Genomic DNA, 17,354 nt, shown 5'->3' with positions numbered 1-17,354 from the left:
CCTTAAGGATGTGTCCCCCGCTCTGCTGGAGGAGCGGAGGTGAGAAATGGGCTCTAACTTCGCTAGAGTTGTGGGTGGATAACCGTTTCTACCTCCCTGAGGTTTCCTCCTACCCCTACACTCTCCTCTCCCCGGCCTCCCCCTTTGTCTCCCCCAAAGGCGCAGCTAGCCCCTGTTTGGGCTTGTCAGCAATCCTGTCATTTATTTCTTAACAAATTCAGCATTCTTTGGTTAAGTATCCTTCGCTAATCCAGCCTGGGCGCTGACATTCTCTATGTAAAACAGGAGACATTCCTGCCTACGGAGCGGAGGCATGATTGCAAGACCAGTGTGAGCACTGAAAAGGAATGCATACACTAATGAAACCCTATCTTCACGTTTTTCTTGGAAACTTTTTGGAGAGTAGAGCATGGAAAACATTAAACATCCTACTTCTCCTCCTCAAATCTCTCACAGCTTCCCCAACTCCAAAGCAGACTGAGGGAAGGAAAGGCTGATCTGTAGATGTCATTAATGTTTGTTCTTGCAGCTTAAAACCTGCTAGGAAAGTGCATTGCTGTGATACTCCAAAGTGCCTGAACAAGTAAGCCTATTGAATACTCAGTTTGTTAATTAGAATACACGTCTTTCCACTAGCTAAAAATTAATTACCATCTTAAAATGTCATTAATTATGAGCGCAGCAGAAACTTGGTTGTAAATTTGGACTGACCTAATAACAGACAGAGGAGAACCTACGGTTTTTATGGAAGTGAAGTACAAGTGGACGACAGTGTGTCTTTAAATTATAATATCAACATTAATTTGAATACTTTGGCAAACGTTTTAAAAGGGAGGTCTGTGTTGCTGCTTTGTCAGCAAAGCTGCAATACTTGTTTCTGAAGATCTGGAGATGCTGGTCAGGTATTGTGGTAAGCTATGGCTCTCCTCACACCAGATTGCAACAGCAGGAGGACTGTGGTGGAATGTGAATCAGAAGCGTTTTCAAGCATTTGCTGAAAAATGTCCAAGGAACAAAGCTTGGGGGGCTGCATGTTATTCATATAGTAAATTTATATCAGTTGTTGTTGGGAGAGAACAAAACAGTAGATTAACTGATGTAAACATCTTATCATAGATTCTTAGAGACACAGCTATGACCTGAAAATGAAAGCCATTTCTTTTTTAAAGTAATATGGTAAAACTGTACATCCCAGTAGGTGGCAGCTAGCTGGAACTGGGTTAACTTTTACTATGATAACAGCACACAAGAATAAGGTCTGAAGGAAAAAGCACTTGATATAATAAGGTAGTCAGAATCATGTATCTCTCCTTTCCAAATGAAACTTTATATACATAAGATCACCATTTATACCTGACACATACCTTAAAATTTAGCTGGCTTTTATTTCCCAGAAAAGATTTAAAGGCCTCAGATTGTCTGTTCTTCTTTCCTGGTCTAATAGTTGGGAAATACTGTTTTGCATATCAGCTTCATTTGATCACGGTCGTTGAATATTAAAGATGTGTTACCGCCATGTCTATGATAGATGACCAAAATAGAAAACAGATAAAAACATTTATCCAAGGAATTGTAGATATCCCAGTTGCTGGTCACTGAAGTGTGGAGGGCAGTTTGATAAAGACTTTAATCTGAAAAGAACTGTGTAACAGTGGTGACAAGCCCCCAGAACACAAGACCAGCTTCTCCGGTACAATATTTTATTACAGATTTCCAAACCTTGAACTGTATGTCTCACAGGGAAGAAAATATGAAAGGCGTTAAAAACCTTTACCTGCTTTCATATTGAAATCATTCTGAAGGGTGGACAAAAGTATCTCTTCAAAGGTTACACTTCCTTTTCCCTCCCTTCCCCAAAGGAGAAATTAAGCTAAAGTCCAATCAACAGAAAAAGAATCTAGGGTGGTAAAATCTGCGGCTTTACATAATTGTATAGTCTATAAGTGATCTTCAGTCACCAAATATTTAGCCACCAAATATTTCGCCACCAAATATTTCTAAACACCTGAAGTCTTGCAAGATTTACTTTTTGATAAGGAACTGATATTCTTGAGAAAATAATTCTGGGTTAACTAATATTTTCCTTCAAGGTGGGAGGTAGGCTTTGAAAGAAAGGGTGAGGGATGTTAATACAGAGCAGGAAGGTATGCGTCACAGCAGATAAGGATAGTGCTACACCGTCTGAACCCGTAGAATGCCATGAAATAGCCAGCTAACATAATCAACGGTATAATATGTATCTTTAAAAAAGCCGATAACAGATTTCAATTTCCTTTCCTTGCTGTGAAGTGACTGGAAGGGAGGAAGACAGCCGTTTCCACACCTACAGGGGCCGGCGGCGGGAGCTCTGTGGCGGGCTTGGGGGCGCTCTCCGCGGTACTGAAGGGTCCGCGCTGGGCGCTGTCCGCAGTGCTGAGGCCGCTGCCGGCGGCGGGATGCGGGAAGCGAGATGGATGGGAAGCGAAACTCGGCCTGAGACTTGGGCAAGGCAACCAGGGTTTGCAGTGTGGGCTGTTGCATATTTAATAGTAAAAGGGATTAAGTTGTCTCATGATCCCAGTTATAAATGCCTCAGTGAGTTAGGTGCTCACTGAGTTGGGCTTAGATTACAGGTAGCTGTATTATTTATTTTTTTAAGACACCTTAGAAAATCAAACTGATAACAGGAGTTACTTTGCCCGAAGTTTATGTCTTGTGTAATGTTCTAAAGCTGACCATGAATATAGTATTTTGAATATTATATTTTTTAAATTCTCACAAAAACTAAATAAAAAAATTAAATCGTTTATACAGGGAGCTACATCTCAGCACTTACAATTTAAAAAGTATTTAAAGATGCCTAGCATCCTTTTTTTCAGCAAGACCAGGGGAAAGAGGAGGGAAGCAATGAATGTTCACAGTATTTACGTGTGTCGGTTTTATTTCTCCTTGGACTAAGATAAAATACGAAAGAATAAAAGAGAATAAATGAAACAGAAAATACAAGAAAAACAATCTCTCTGCATTTTTACCGGGAGATATTCTAACTATGAACAGAAGGAGTCGCTAGATATCCTTGCTTTTAACACTAGGTGCTCTTTTTAATGTGTTCCAATAGTCAAATCGTCTGATTGAATTCCCTGCTAGACTGCGGAACTAGCCATTCGTGATACTTATTTTTGACACTGCAGTTATGCCTCCATCTTAAAGAAAAAAAAAAATCAATGATGTTTAATAATCCCGTGGCAGAATACACATTTCTTTTCATCAGCGTTTTACAGTGTTTTAAGTAAATGCATGCAGAGGAAATCAGTAAGCCATAATGATAAAAAGTTACTGTGAATTGTTAACACTTTTAGTGATACATAACACCAATGTTACAGGTTATAACTGAAATGCTGCTGTTACTTATTTACATGTCCACAATATATGGATGTTATTTAAGAAGAAGCTGCAACTCATCTCTGCCATACTCTACTCCTGATAGATTCCACAGTGTTCTCATTAGCTTGGCTTTATATGTATTTGTTTCTGTAAAGTCAGGTTTATTCTGTGTTCATTTGCTTGTATCTATGAGGGAAGTCTCTCCGTGATATTTTCTTTAGTAGTAAAAGGCAGGGAGAGAGATAAAAGAGACAAAAGATGTCTGTAGGCAGAATGTAGAATAAAATTAATTCATTTTCCTGGTGGGGAATCTAGGAATTATCTTTTAATGTTTGTAATAAAGCTTAAGTGGGTTCAGCAAAAGCTTCACTTAGATCACAACGTTTGACAGTCCTGGTTCAATGTATTTTAATGGATTAGGCACACAACTGACTGTATTTCCAAGGAAAATCTCAAGTAGTCCACAGAGTGAGTTTATCTTCTTTGGAACACCTGGGCAAAAGACTAAAGTCTGTGGCTGTATTTGCAGATACAAACTCAGTATCTCATTATCAAACTGGGAAGTGCTATTGTTTTCACTGAGGACTGCAAAATGACAAACTACACAGAGCTCTCAGTACAGGGAGGAACAGCAATATTTCCATAATACTGGAGTGAAAGGAAAGCAGAGTGCAAAATAAGAGAGTGGCAGAATAAAGTACAAAACATCAACTACTAAATCCCCAAGTTACTGTCTTTTTAAGCAACACTGCAGTTTCAAGCAAGTTGAGTGAAACAGGTCTGTGCATTCAGCAAGGCTGTCCTACTGCTACTGACTCCCGTTTACCTCGCAAAAGCAGACTCGTGCTCTGGAATAACTGAGTCTGGAGCAAGTTCCTAAGGACAGTCAGTGTACAAACCACTGCATTTACCTTATTTCATGCATTAACATGAGTAACAGTGAAATTTTTTTTCCTCTAAATGTTACTCCAATAACCTGCTTGACTTTATTACCAGCCTTCTCGTTCATAACTCTAAATCTAAATGATTTCGACTCAGTCAGCTATTAAAATGCATGAATTGATTTTTATGCAACCTATTCCCTTCCCTATAGCCCTCTCGCCCCCCTCGCACCCCCCAGCCCGCCCGCCGCTACAGACCATTATAGCTATTGTTCAGAACAACAAAAATCCTAATAGCAATTAGAAGCATGTAAAGAAAACCGGGCTGGTTTTTTTCACTCCGACAAGGCTAGGCGATCAGATGGGTTGCATAATAGAAATTGGGAAGGCTGTCTGGCAGGCAGCCTTAAGAAGAGAAGAGCTATCTCAATTTCTCTCACTTAATCTTGGCTTCGCGTCAGAAGCTGTGCAGCAGTGCAGTAGAATGGGAGCACAGCAAAAGCTTCGCCACTGAAACGGCTGGTGTTCACTATGTGGTGATACCTCAGCGATTTCTCGAGCTGGATTACCTATTGATTTTCCTCCTTTCTTGCCTCTCAGGTTTACTCAGCTGGACATTGTGTGTGTTTGGATTTCTCAAGGATTCTCCCCCGACTAACATGGATGTCCCACCATTCCTTGCAGTTGAAGGTTGCTCCTTGGCGCAGTGAATGAAGAACATGAAGGGATTGCTAATGGGTTTGGGAAGCGTAGACTCTCTCCTGTTTCTGTGACCATGCCGTGATTGTGTCTGAGGGCCATCAGTTTACGTATCCTCATTCTCACCCTACCGGAAACCTGACTGCTTAGAAGGGGAAAGTAAAGCAGCGCGTGTGTGCATAGAAACATCATGAAGATTATTTCCCCTATTTTAATTAATTCAGTCTTCAGATGCACCATTAGACTCCTTCTTTGCTTACTGTGGATTGGATATTCTCAAGGAACCACACATGTATTAAGATTTGGTAAGACTTCCCGACACTTTTTTTCGTTGTGCGTTTAAACATCAATGTGATTTACGCAGGGATTGCCTCGGAAGGGAGTGCTGGGGGAGAGAGCGCTGGGACGTGCCGCCAGAGTCAGGCACCAAAGTCCGTCTTTATTTTGCATCCGGAGGGATGAATTGCTGTGTGTTTTTTCTGTCGCTGCAGCTCATTGTAGCCGTAGTAACGGCACGATGCTGATAATTAGAATAACAATAGAGAGAAAAATTACTGGGAAACGCGTTCGCCTAAGGCTCTGCGAGGCTTGCGTGACTTTCTCGTAATGTGCCTTTTTTGTTCCCATAGTAGTGGAAAGCATGGCTAATACAGTGCTTGCTCAGTTAAAAATCTGTCGACTAGTTGTTAAGTTTCTGCCTGTGGTCCCCGGGCCACCAGAGCCGATCCAGCGTGGTCGCGACGCTGAGATTTCAGACTCTGGGGCTGATTTCCCTCGAAGCGCCTGCCTGCCTGCTTGCCACTTACAGTGACGCTTAGGGTCAGGAAAGAACTGATTTACTTCTTGAACGGTGAAAGAGCCTTTGCTATACGTTTGAAACCCACCGCTTTTCTATGTGAGGAAAGTTGTAGAAGTTTCTCCCCCGGGGAAAAAAAAATAAGAAAAGGAATATTCATAGATCAGAAGATCTAGGAAAAATCAAGGAGAGTAGAGCGGTTTTGCTATCTAAAGACTATCCTAGATGGACTATGAAACTTGCCTAACAGCTCTGCCTGTGTACGCGCCCAAGTGTAGGTGTGTGTAAGGGAGAAAGTGAGGGAGACATCTCAGCAGCTCTATCCCTTATAAAAGTCTCGCAGTGAGGAAGAACAGGACAGAGATGAAAGTTAAGCTCGGGTTCGAGCGGGCTGTGCAGCTATGGAAAGCCCTCCGAGGACAGCCACTGCGGGAGCTTTGCTCCCGCCTCCGCGACCCCCGGACACCGCGGGCGGAGCGCCGCGCTCGGCAGGGAGCGGCGCGAGGGGGGGGGACCGACCGAAAGGTGCTTCCCCAGACAAGCGGCATCCTCCATGCCTACCAACAGCACGGCGGGAGCAGAAAAGGCCGGATCTCCCGCCTTCGCGCTGGCCGTGGTAAACTGTAGCAGTCGCCACATCAATTTCTGCAGCGCACTGAAAGCTCCTCTGTTCGCCTGGGAGTAGTGCCTTGGTTTGTATCTGTGTTTAACACACCCCCGCCAGTCCACGTCCCCCCACTATTATGTGGAGAGTGAGATGGGTAATGATGAAAACGTCACCAGGCTGTTACAGATCTCGTGTGCTGAATTCCTCGTAGCACTTCTTTTCTGCTTCCATCTGGTCTAAAGGTGGTGCTTAAGGTACGTTGCTCTTAGCAACCGTCTTCAGGAATGCTGGTTTCTTTGGACATAGCTAAGCGGTTCCGTATATCAACGCGGGCTTTATTTTGCATTCAGTCTAATCCGTAACCATGTCCGTGAAATTAGAGCTAGGGCTGACTGTAGCTGGCACTGTCCGGCTGTCTTTCCACGAACTGGGGTTCCTAACCGGTGCCGAGAGTCGGGCTCTGTGAATCTGAATTACTTTCAAGGGTAGCTGTGTAAACAAACGTCTTCCTCGCCACACCGTCAGAAAGAGGTGGGTTTTCCTTTTTTAGATTAGCATTCTCCCCGAATTGCTAGTCCCGTGTACCTATACAGAGAACCCTGAAGAGCAGCGCTTTGGTGATGATCAGATTTGATAAATAACCCATGGCTGGGGAACTGGCGCAGCGGGACCCGGCAACTCGCCCGCAGGTATTTTCCGAGGATTAACGTCTCTTCCCGGTGTCCCCCTGAGGACACGCCCGGTTAACGAGTGGTGCTCGCTACATTACTTGTAGAAGCGAAGTACGAGTCCGTTTCTGAATCTCCTCATGCTTTGTTGTGTCTTCCAAAAGAACTGTAGGCAACCCATCTCTGAGCCTTAGAAGCAGGTACAGAACAGTTGACGACTTTATTTTAATATGGAAAATGTTAGACTTGAGAGAGCACAAGGAGGACTTTTGCCCTGCTCAACTGAGCCTGTTGCACATCTCTGGTTTAAGTAGTCTGGATTTAGCCTAGCCCAGGCCTGGCGTGACTCTGACCGCGAGAGAACTCTTGCTCTTTCTCCAGGGACTAACATCTCCGCCTTTGAGTGGGGCACTGAGGGAAGGAGGAAAGGTGCAGGGAGTGAGCTGTGGAAAAGCTTTTGTTATTTCCAAGAAGGGAATTCCTCGTCGCCCCCTCTGGGTTCCCGTGCTATCTGTCCCTCCGGGATGTCCTTGCTACCAGGAGGACTGGATGCCCGTGCCATCCCGTGGTCCTTCCCCAGGAGAAGCGGGAGGTGAGGAGATCCCCTGCAGAAGGCAGCTTGCCAGCTCCCGCTCTTCTTCCTCAGCCAGCAGCGCTATGGCAACAAGGGGAGAGCTTGAAGCTTGCCAGAGCTCCAGCCCCCTCATTCCTCCTGTGCAAATTAACTACATTCGCATTGTCCTTCCCACGGCTCCTTTCAGTGTTGGGACTAGCCAGCATGTCCTTTCTCTTCCTCTTTCTCGCTCTCCAGCTACCTTTTCGCAACTGTACAGGAAAAGCGAGCAGCCTGGGTTATCCGACAAATGCGGGAGATTATTTTTGCCTGTTTCTTATAGAACAAACATGGGGAGAGGCACAATTCCTTCCCCAGCGGCAGTCACTCAGGCATCGGGACCTCAGCCCACTGCTATTGGAGTAGGGTATTTGGGCAACGTGGAATTTGGACATCACACCCGGCGCCCTCCATGGGGTGTGAGGCCAAGCTCCCTCCCTTGCCCTTTCTTCAGAGCTTCCCATAAACAAGCCCAGAAAAGGCTGCGGATAAAAGGAGAGGTCCCATCGTGACAAGGGAGAAAAGCAGCAGTCTAGTATTTCTCTCCGCTGTGCTAAGTGTGATGGAAACGTTTTCCTTATCTCTTGGCATCGTACAATAGCCAGAATACGTGACCACGAGGCAGATCGGTTCCGCTATTGGGGATCACTTTCAGTCACTCCAGTGTAAGAACGGGTTACGGGCCGCGGCTCCCCACAAACAGCCAGTAGCTTGACAGATCCACAGCTGAGCTCTACCCAGCCGCCCCATCTCCCGGTACCGCTGGGCACGGCGGGCGGCCCGGCCTCTCCCAAAAGCGAAGTAAAGGCTCTCGCTTCTGCCTTTACTCCGTGGGAGCACCCCAGCACTTTACCCCCTAGAGTTGAATTAACAAGTCATTAAGAGCTGTTAACCATCAGTAACTGCTCACCTGTCTCTTGAGAAATCCTCCCCTTTCCTTGCCCAAGGCAGAAAGAGCCCTGGGCACTTAAACACTCTTCTTAGTTGTTCTTACACGGGGTGTGATTGTTGAAATCAATGTTCGTTGAAATCTAGAGCATTCTGAAGTACCGTCCTTTATTTAAATTGCCCGTTTTGGGCCTTGTCTCTTCTGCTGTGAGCAATTCATCACTCCTTCAGCCAAGGTGTGAGGAAGGATCCGTGAAAGTGGTTCGGCCATTTCGTTTCCTTATTCTGTCTCAGGTAACTCATTATTAGTAGAAGTGCGAAAGACTGGAGACCTTCACTGCAGGGAGCTCACTGGCCTCATGAGTGTTTCCTCACTTTGTGAGGTACTTCGTTTTCTTCAGCACATTCATAAAGAAGGGTGAAGAAAAGCAAAGGCTCATGTCTGTAGTCTCGACTTTTGTTGCTTCGGGTTGCCTGACTTCAAACAGGTGAGAAGGGAGCTGAATGTTGTGGGTTACAATGAACTATAATGGAAAGCGTGTGTGTTTATTCTTCCAGCTCAAAAAGCAAAGAAAATCAAGAAAGAAATGGGAACACTTTTCAAGGAACAAATAGAGAATTTTGACTTCTTACCACAAACACTTTCTATTGATTTCTTTTACCACTAAAACCCCTCCCTCCCAAAAGACCACCCAAACAAAAAAAAAACAACGAAAAAAAAATATCCCCCAAACTCTTACAAAGCCTAGCACTTTCCTGCTGCCTTCCACAAAAAAAAAAAAAAAACAAAAACAAAAACAAAAAACCAACAACAACAAAAAAAAACAAAACCAAAAAACCAGGCAAAACAAAAATATATATGACCATGTAATCTTTAGGATTTAAAAAAAACCAATCTTTTTTCTCAAGTCTATCTTGGGAACCTGAAGAGGGGAATTGCTACCCACTGAAGTTTTCCTCCGTGAACATGTAGCATGGGTTTCACCTGGCACAGTTCTTAGCTGAATTTCTTTGGCTCAAGCAGTTTGAGTTTATCCCCATAAGATGTTTTTTATGGGATCGAGCACGGCAAAAACAGAGAAGAGGCTGGCTGATGGTGTCCACTGCTCCTGCAGCTGCCAGCTGCTTTCAAAACACGTGTTTCTGGGTTTTGGCTGATTATTTTTACATAGTAGCCTTTAAATTCAGCAAAGTTGTGGAAAAGTAGTGAGAGTTAGCTGTGTGCTAAAGGGTATGAGACAAGTTCAAGTGAAAAATACCTGCTGGGTAATCATGTAGGGTTTTCCTAGACAGAACCTGCATTAGGTCTCCTGGATGTGTACTTTCTTTGGATTTTGCACTAGTACCCTGTTAGTGGAAGGAGGTGACCTTTCTTCCTGTATTTAAGAGAGAAATGAGAAAATGTACATATCTAGCTTTAGTGGGGAAGGCAGCCTGCCTGATCAAGAGTGTGATGAAAATCTGCAAAGCAAACAGTTGTTGTGGCAGCCCTCAGCGGTTTGTGTCTTGATAATTCGAGCGTTTATAGCCAGTGAAAATTTTACTGCCAAGGACAAGAAACTTTCAGTACATGTTAACATCCTCACAGAAAGGAGTTCAAAATCAGTGTTATAAACAGCAACAAAAATCTTTGAAAGAAGAGTAAGGTTAAGAGCCTCGGGAAGGCAGCAAGGAGGTGCGAAGCATTGTTATTGACTAGTCTAGATTAAACAGCACAGAGGAAGATTTCAATTTGATAACGTCAGAGCCTTCCAGTTTTTCTTTGCTGCTTCTGCTGACAATTTTGTAAGGTAATTAAGTTGGCTCATTGAAGTCACAGTGGTCGTGGAGCGATAAAGACCGTTTGGATTTAATGGAATTTAGAAACAACGGTGCGCTGCACACAACTCTTACAGAACAAGAATTTTAATGACTCATTCAGGGTGCGGTGCTGACTACATAGAACGTCCCGGACGAGTTTAATTGAAAGGGCAAAGCAGATTATCTGTATACAGTCTTTATTGCACTAGATAGGGGAATTAGAATTATCCTTTTAAAAGACTCATTATTGCATTATCAAGATTTAATGTAGGTTAAGAAAGTTTTCATCCATGTGGGCTTTTTGCCATATCCTTAGATCCTTTCACCCAGTGTTTGGAACACCACTAGCCTTGTAAAATGCTTTTCATACAACTGTCTGATAGATTGGATGCTGAGGAGTGTAACTCAGTTATTACTGACTGCTCCTTGTCTTTTGAAGTGATGCAAAGTTCGAGTAATACCTCCCATTTACACGTAGTTGATGAATGAAATGGTTTCTATCACTGCAGATAAGAAACCAGACAAGAAAAAAGATTTTCTTAAACTCAAATAGTAGAGTGATTTTATTTTTTTCTATATATATATGATTATTATTTTGCACAACATAAAATCCCCTTGATATAAAAAGCCCAACAGAAAACCAACCAACAAAACACACCCAAATATGTTGTAGCTATTGCAAATAATAGCAGGTCTTTTTCTCCTACTTAAATGTATTTATCTTGTCAATTTCTGAGATTTAACCTTCATCCTCTTTAATCTCTTTCAGAGGAACAATTACTAGATGTTCTGTCAATAATGCAAAAGAGAAACTAGAAGGTGCCTTATTTCCATACTCCTCGATCTGCAAGGCAAATTAATGTTTCCCGAATAAGCTTTTTATAATGTTATGCTGTAATGCATATTGGAAGATTAGATTAAGCAATATGATAACATAATGTCATTATGCTGTCACATCTGAATTGGAATATGGAGAATCAAAGACCACCACCGTATTAATACTTATAATTTTGTGCCACCTCTTCCCCACCCTTCCCCTGTGAGTCTTTTGGCTCCTTTATTGTAAAGTAATAATTGCCTTAGGTTTATATAGTGCCTTCAATTTAAACAATCAAAGCTTTCAGTAATGCAGAGCACAGAACAAACATGTAATGATCATTATTCTGATTACTGGAGCTCAGCCAGCTCCTGGATAAATTAGATGGTCTTGTAGTACTATGTAGAACACTAAACAGAAGCCCCGCTAATGTGTTCTTAATTTCATTAAAAAAGTAATTCGTAACAAATTAAAGCTAAAAAACTCTTTTTATTTGGACAAAAATTAGAAGCGACCTATAAGTGCAGGACTCAAGACTGCTCTTTTTATATTTCCTGCAAAGATATGCTTGGATCAAAATCTTGAGTGTTTTGGGTCAGCCTGGATTCAGATTTCCTTGAAAATTATTCTTGTGCAATCTTTCAAAAATGCTATTGAAATACAGTAACTCATCTAGGAATGTGTTTGGTATCTTTGATGTATCTTTCAAATGAAACACTTTATAAATATATTATCTAAAAATGTCTGTTTCCATTTCTGTGTGTTTGGGTTATAGAAAAACAGGTTACTTGCTAGTATGGTAACTGGTGTCTACAGTAGGGCTAGTTTAAAACATAGCTACACTGCAGTCCTTAGATAACAATGTTTTTCCTTAGACAACAGTGTTTTGTTATGAAGCATCAGAAGGTTAATTCATGTATGGGTCTTATAGAATTTCATCTGTGTATCTGGGGAATTACATTGATTTACATCATCTGAATGTCTATTTTATTTGTATTTCCATTCCCAAACTTGTTAAACACCCCTCAAGAAAATGGTGGCTGTGATTTGAAAGTCAGTTGAACTAGGAATGTTGAAAATGTCTGTCAATATTTCAGCATGAGTTCCCCAGGCTGTTAGAGTCACTAATTCTTATATTACGCTCACTAACATTCTGACAGAAAAACAGTCCAGGGAGATCTTACTATGCTGTCAGAAACTGTTGTTCAAGAGACTTGACAAGGTTTTTAATTTAACGTATAATGGCTTTTTTCCTCTTTTTTCCTTCTATTTTAATAATTTTCTCTTAGTCTCTACTGTTTCCTAATTATATAAAACTATCTGATTTCAATGCGTGTAGCTAAATCTTAAAAGTACTAAATGATCCATGCAGTATTTTTACATATGAATAGAAAAAATTATGTTGCCTTCTGGGTGGGCAAAATAATTTTGAAAGACCAATGAACCTTTAAAAAAACCCCAAAAAATCAAACAATAAACCCCCAACTTTCACACCTTGAGTCATTTTATACCTTCTCTCACTTCCTCCTTTTCCTTTTTAATAGCTGAAATGGAAATGATTAGTTACTTATCTATCCAAAAGAGGAATGCATGTTTGAATGTTATTCTTCTGGTCCTTCTGGGGAAGTCTTTGCTTTCCTAACCTTCTGGGAAACTACATGAGAAAATTAAAAATCCTGAAAGGCCTCATCTCTGTCTAAAATCTAAACTTCTAGTCCAAGCCAAACCTTAGGCCTCCTCTGCAGTGTTTGGAGACTGAAGGAGGTAGGAAATTTAGACAAGGTTGGCTTGGGCTGGATAACTTTCACATGGCAAAAGTTAGGCTAGATGTACCATGGCTTTCATGGCATCAGCAATATGGAAAGAGTGAAAGTGGGTTGAGTACGGATTTTTGTTTTCTCCCCAGGCTTTAATGTTTAGATAGGAATTTAAAAGGGGAAGATAAAATATGTTAATGGATGAACAATATGTTCCTGATATTAGAAAAAAAACCCAACAACCTGAAACAGAAGCTGCTCACTTGCTCTGCTAGCAAATAAGTGGTCCTTGCTGTCACAATAGGTAATCTTAATCAGCTCTGTAAATAAGGACTTGTTTTTGAACAAACTGATTAGTTTCTTTACAGAAGTTTATTGAGTAAAGTTTATCAAGCTTGCTTCAAATGATTCAGAACTACTTTATCTTTGGAAGAGAGTGCCATCTTCACATTTAGCTCTTTCTGTTTCTCCAGTAAAATGTTTCAGGTGTCATATTTCTCTGAATATAAAAATAGCTATTACTTTAAAATGGCTTTTATCATAAGGTAACTGATACTGGATTTAAAGCACTTTTATTCAAATTCTCCTTCATGTGCATATACACACTTACTAGGTAAGAATCTGAGCAAATTTATTAAGGTTTATTTTATACTTGAACTTGCCATTTGGGATTTAGTCCTCCAGGATCTAAATGTATACCAGCTACTTCAGTCAGCTCAGGAGCTAAACATATATCAGCTGTATCAATCAGCCAATGTTTATGCTGTTATATAAAAGCTGCACAATTAAGGCATGACTTACCAAACAGTCCCTAGTAAAAATAATTGTGCTGGTAAGCATGAAACATTTACAAGAAAATCTGAGTCTCATAGCTCACAGTAGTCAAATTTATAACTTTCACTTATTTTTCCCTTTTTTTTTGTTTTTAAGCATGTAAGCAACTATTTTTAAGTCCTGCCTCAACATTTCACATTGTAAAACCTTGAAGAAAGCAGTTGTTCTTCCTGGAAACCAATTAAATCTTCTGTTCCTATCTATATTTTCAGAGTTGGTGCTTGATTAGCAGTCAACATCAACTCCCTAGGTTGTCAGAGAAATAGTCCTTGGTAGTTTAATGCTCAGTTAATTTATGTTAGTGGTTTGAATTTTTTATTTGATGATATGAAATCTGTGTGTACTTCGTAAAGTTTCTTATATGCAGTTGTTCACAACTATAACTTATGGATCTATTTACAACTATAATTTATGGATCAAATATTGAAATAAGAAAAATTTAGGTCTGATCCTCCTCTAACTTTCTGTTCAGGTTGGTGACTTCTGTTGGTATAAAACAAGAATCAGAGCTGTGAATTGGAGGATACTTTAGAAAAAGAATCTTAGAATCATAGAATCATAGAATAGCTAGTGTTGGAAAGGACCTTAAAATCATCTAGTTCAAACCCCCCTGCCGTGGACAAGGACACCTCACACTAGGCTGGATTGACCAAGGCCCTGTCCAACATGGCCTTGAATACTGGATGGAGCATTCACAACTTCCTTGATCAACCTGTTCCAGTGCCTCACCCCTCTCACAGTAAAGAATTTCTTCCTTATATCTAACCTAAATCTCCCCTTTTTAAGTCTGAACCCTTGTCCTATCACTACAGTCCCTGATGAATAGTCCCTCTCTAGCAATCTTGTAGTCCCCCTGCAGATACTGGAAGGCTGTTATGAGATCTCTACTTAGCCTTCTCTTTTCCAGGCTGAACGGCCCCAACTTTCTTAGCCTGTTTTTGCATGGGAGGAGCTCTAACCCCTTTATCATCTTCATGGTTCTCCTCTGGTTATAGACCTTTCTACTGCTAAAACTAAGTCATTATGTTAATGCCTATGAAAATCTGTCTGTTTATCCTAGGTATAGTCATTGCCTGGATGAGCTGGTGATAGACTATTCTTCCTAATATGTATGATTAGGTCCATAATGATGCTGAATGACATAGTGATCTTCCAGTGAAGCCATCTGTGCTGGTTTACATTAGCTAAGGAGTTCATTCTAGAATCTGTTTTTCCTTGATTCTTTTTCCCCCCTAATTATCTTTTAAAACTGCAGCACACTTTTTTTATTTTTTTTACACTTAAATTTGACGTCCAGTTATTGATGTTAACAGTATCTAGCAGTGTACTATAAAACAAATCCAAAATGACAAAATAATTTCAATTAGGTTTTTTTTTTCCCCCTTTGTTTTTTTTTTTTTTTTTTTTTTTTTTTTAGTTAGAAAGAGTATACTCCTTGGTTAAAGTTACTGCTGTTCAGTAGAAATGACCAGCAGACTTGTTTTTCTGGTCAAACACTGCAACATTGTGCTACGTAGAAGTATATGTAAATAATAGTAAAGAACATGTACATTACATATTTTCCGTAAGTGGAAGGTATTTTGTAAAGCAATAAATTTTGCAACATTTATCCTACAAAGCAGAAAATCTTTAAAAGAAACTCCATGTTACTTGTTAAATAATTAGGTAAAAAGGTATATTAGGGAAATTAAAATCATACAGGGTACCCTAATTCAGGAGAAATAATTTTCTTTTAAAATGCTTCATCATGGTAATTTTAGGGTTTATATTTATTAACACGAACATGTATGTTCACATTTTATGCATTTCAATAATTGAAATTTATTCAAAAAATCTTGCATAACAATTAAAAAAATATCAGCATGAATTTGAGTATTAAAATTCATTATTCTTGCTTCGTATTTTATCATATAACAAGGACCAATATAAGGAAATCTTAGGAATAAAATATAAGGAAATCCTTAGGGAATCTATTTTCTAACACTATTGCTTTTTTTGATTGTTACTGTTCAACAATGTTTACAGTTTTCATGGCTTACTATACTTCCAATTTTTTTCTAATTCAAATTGAAAAAGGACCCTAAACCATATACTTTAAAATGCAGAATTATTAGCTGGAAAAATATTTCTATATTCTTGTTTGGAAAAATCTAGTGTTTCTGGTGTTATATTGCACCTATATATACTTCTTTATATGCTTCTCTCTATGCTTCTCTCTAGTACATGTAGCAATAAGCTTTTGATATTTCACTCTCTGAAGCTGGTATTTGAAAAGATTACTCTGCAAAATGGAAATGTAAGGCCAGTGACTGGTTGTAACTAATTGGATGACAAATGTGGAGGTTTTTCTTTTAAAAGAATACATATTAAGTACAGAGGGAGTATGTTTTGCTAATTTTTTACAAGTATGCTTTTGAATCAGTCCATTTTCTGAGCAGTGTTTTTCTGTTTGTTTTTGGTTTTGTTTCGGCTTTTTTGTTTTTTGGCTAACAGTTCCTTGGTGCCCTGAGATGCTGGCCTATTTTAAACACTGAACTACTTAAACATTCTCCCAGGTAACCCTGACTGCACAAAAATTAAAAAAAAGAAAAAGCTTATAGGCAGTATGGAGGCGGTTTGAGAATAATAATGCAGATGAATTAAATACCATCAGTGATGAACAAATAGTGCAGAAAGAAATCGAGAAGCATTAATGAAAAAAAGGCAAAAAGCAATGTTTACCTACAAAGGCCATATACAGCCGTGCAAATGGTAGGATTTTTTTTCCAAGCATAAAGATGATACTTGGCAAAATGATCTAATAATACCAAAAAGAAGGTATAGTTTAAGCTTTGTAAACTAAGAATTTGCTCAGTTAAATCCCCTTCCTTGTGATGGGATAGCAAGTATAATTTTTACATAAAACATAGCTAAAGAATTTATGCCCATATTTGATCTTTTCTTAGCCTTGAAGGAAACATGGGGCCAGCTCAGGAGAAGTGGTAAGCCCTGTGCCTCCCTCATCTGTAAGCAGCTGAGGAAAGAATATGGAAATTTGTGGAAGATACATGTCACTTCCTTTTGGTACTGCTATATGTGTTTGTTTGAATGTCCTTGAGAAGGAAAGACTATAAAATATGACTGTTATTAAGGATTATCTCTTTAGATCTCGACAGACTCTATCATTCATGGTATTTAATATGCCTGCAGAAACTTACTGTGTGGCTGTGATACAACTAAGAAAAATGTGTTCAGGAAAGCATTAAATCAGACTTTCTAATGTTTTTGCAAACCTACCTAAACAATGAAAAGTCACATTTAAACATCAAATCAACATTAGCTAGTCACAAAATCTTCAGTATTACTCGTTTGTGATCTTTTGTGTCCAGATATTGGGGACTTCAAATTTAGCTATGCATTTGTATCCTTCTGTGATCATTAAAGTTCATTAAACATTGTGTTTGTTGGAACTTGAGGTAAGACTATGCCATATTCTCATATAAACAGTATGGGTTGCTTTTCAGAGCATTTTCCACTCTTTTGACTCATGGGAAGATTCTTGAGTTGGATAAAACTCTTGTGTCTAGCTGTCTTGTGGGCACAGGAGCTGTTCACATCAATTTCCTTTACTTTCTTGACTGTCATCTTCGAG

At 40.1% G+C, this 17,354-nt stretch overlaps 1 protein-coding gene across 1 annotated transcript in view; it reads left to right on the top strand.

The window, feature by feature from the left end:
- Nucleotides 1-5,133: 5,133 nt before the first annotated feature.
- The window catches only part of GRIK2 (glutamate ionotropic receptor kainate type subunit 2), a gene marked incomplete at its 5' end in the record, with an annotated part of 415,974 nt that continues 403,753 nt past the window's right edge, over nt 5,134-17,354 (top strand). Inside the window, one exon of the mRNA XM_080616090.1 lies at nt 5,134-5,248. Within this exon, the coding sequence (XP_080472216.1) occupies nt 5,134-5,248 (115 nt within the window). The remainder of the gene's footprint in view (nt 5,249-17,354) is intronic.

This window comes from Psittacula echo (genome assembly GCF_963264785.1).
Source record: "Psittacula echo genome assembly, chromosome: 4".
NCBI lineage: Eukaryota > Metazoa > Chordata > Aves > Psittaciformes > Psittacidae > Psittacula > Psittacula echo.
This window is presented reverse-complemented; position numbering and strand designations above follow the sequence as displayed.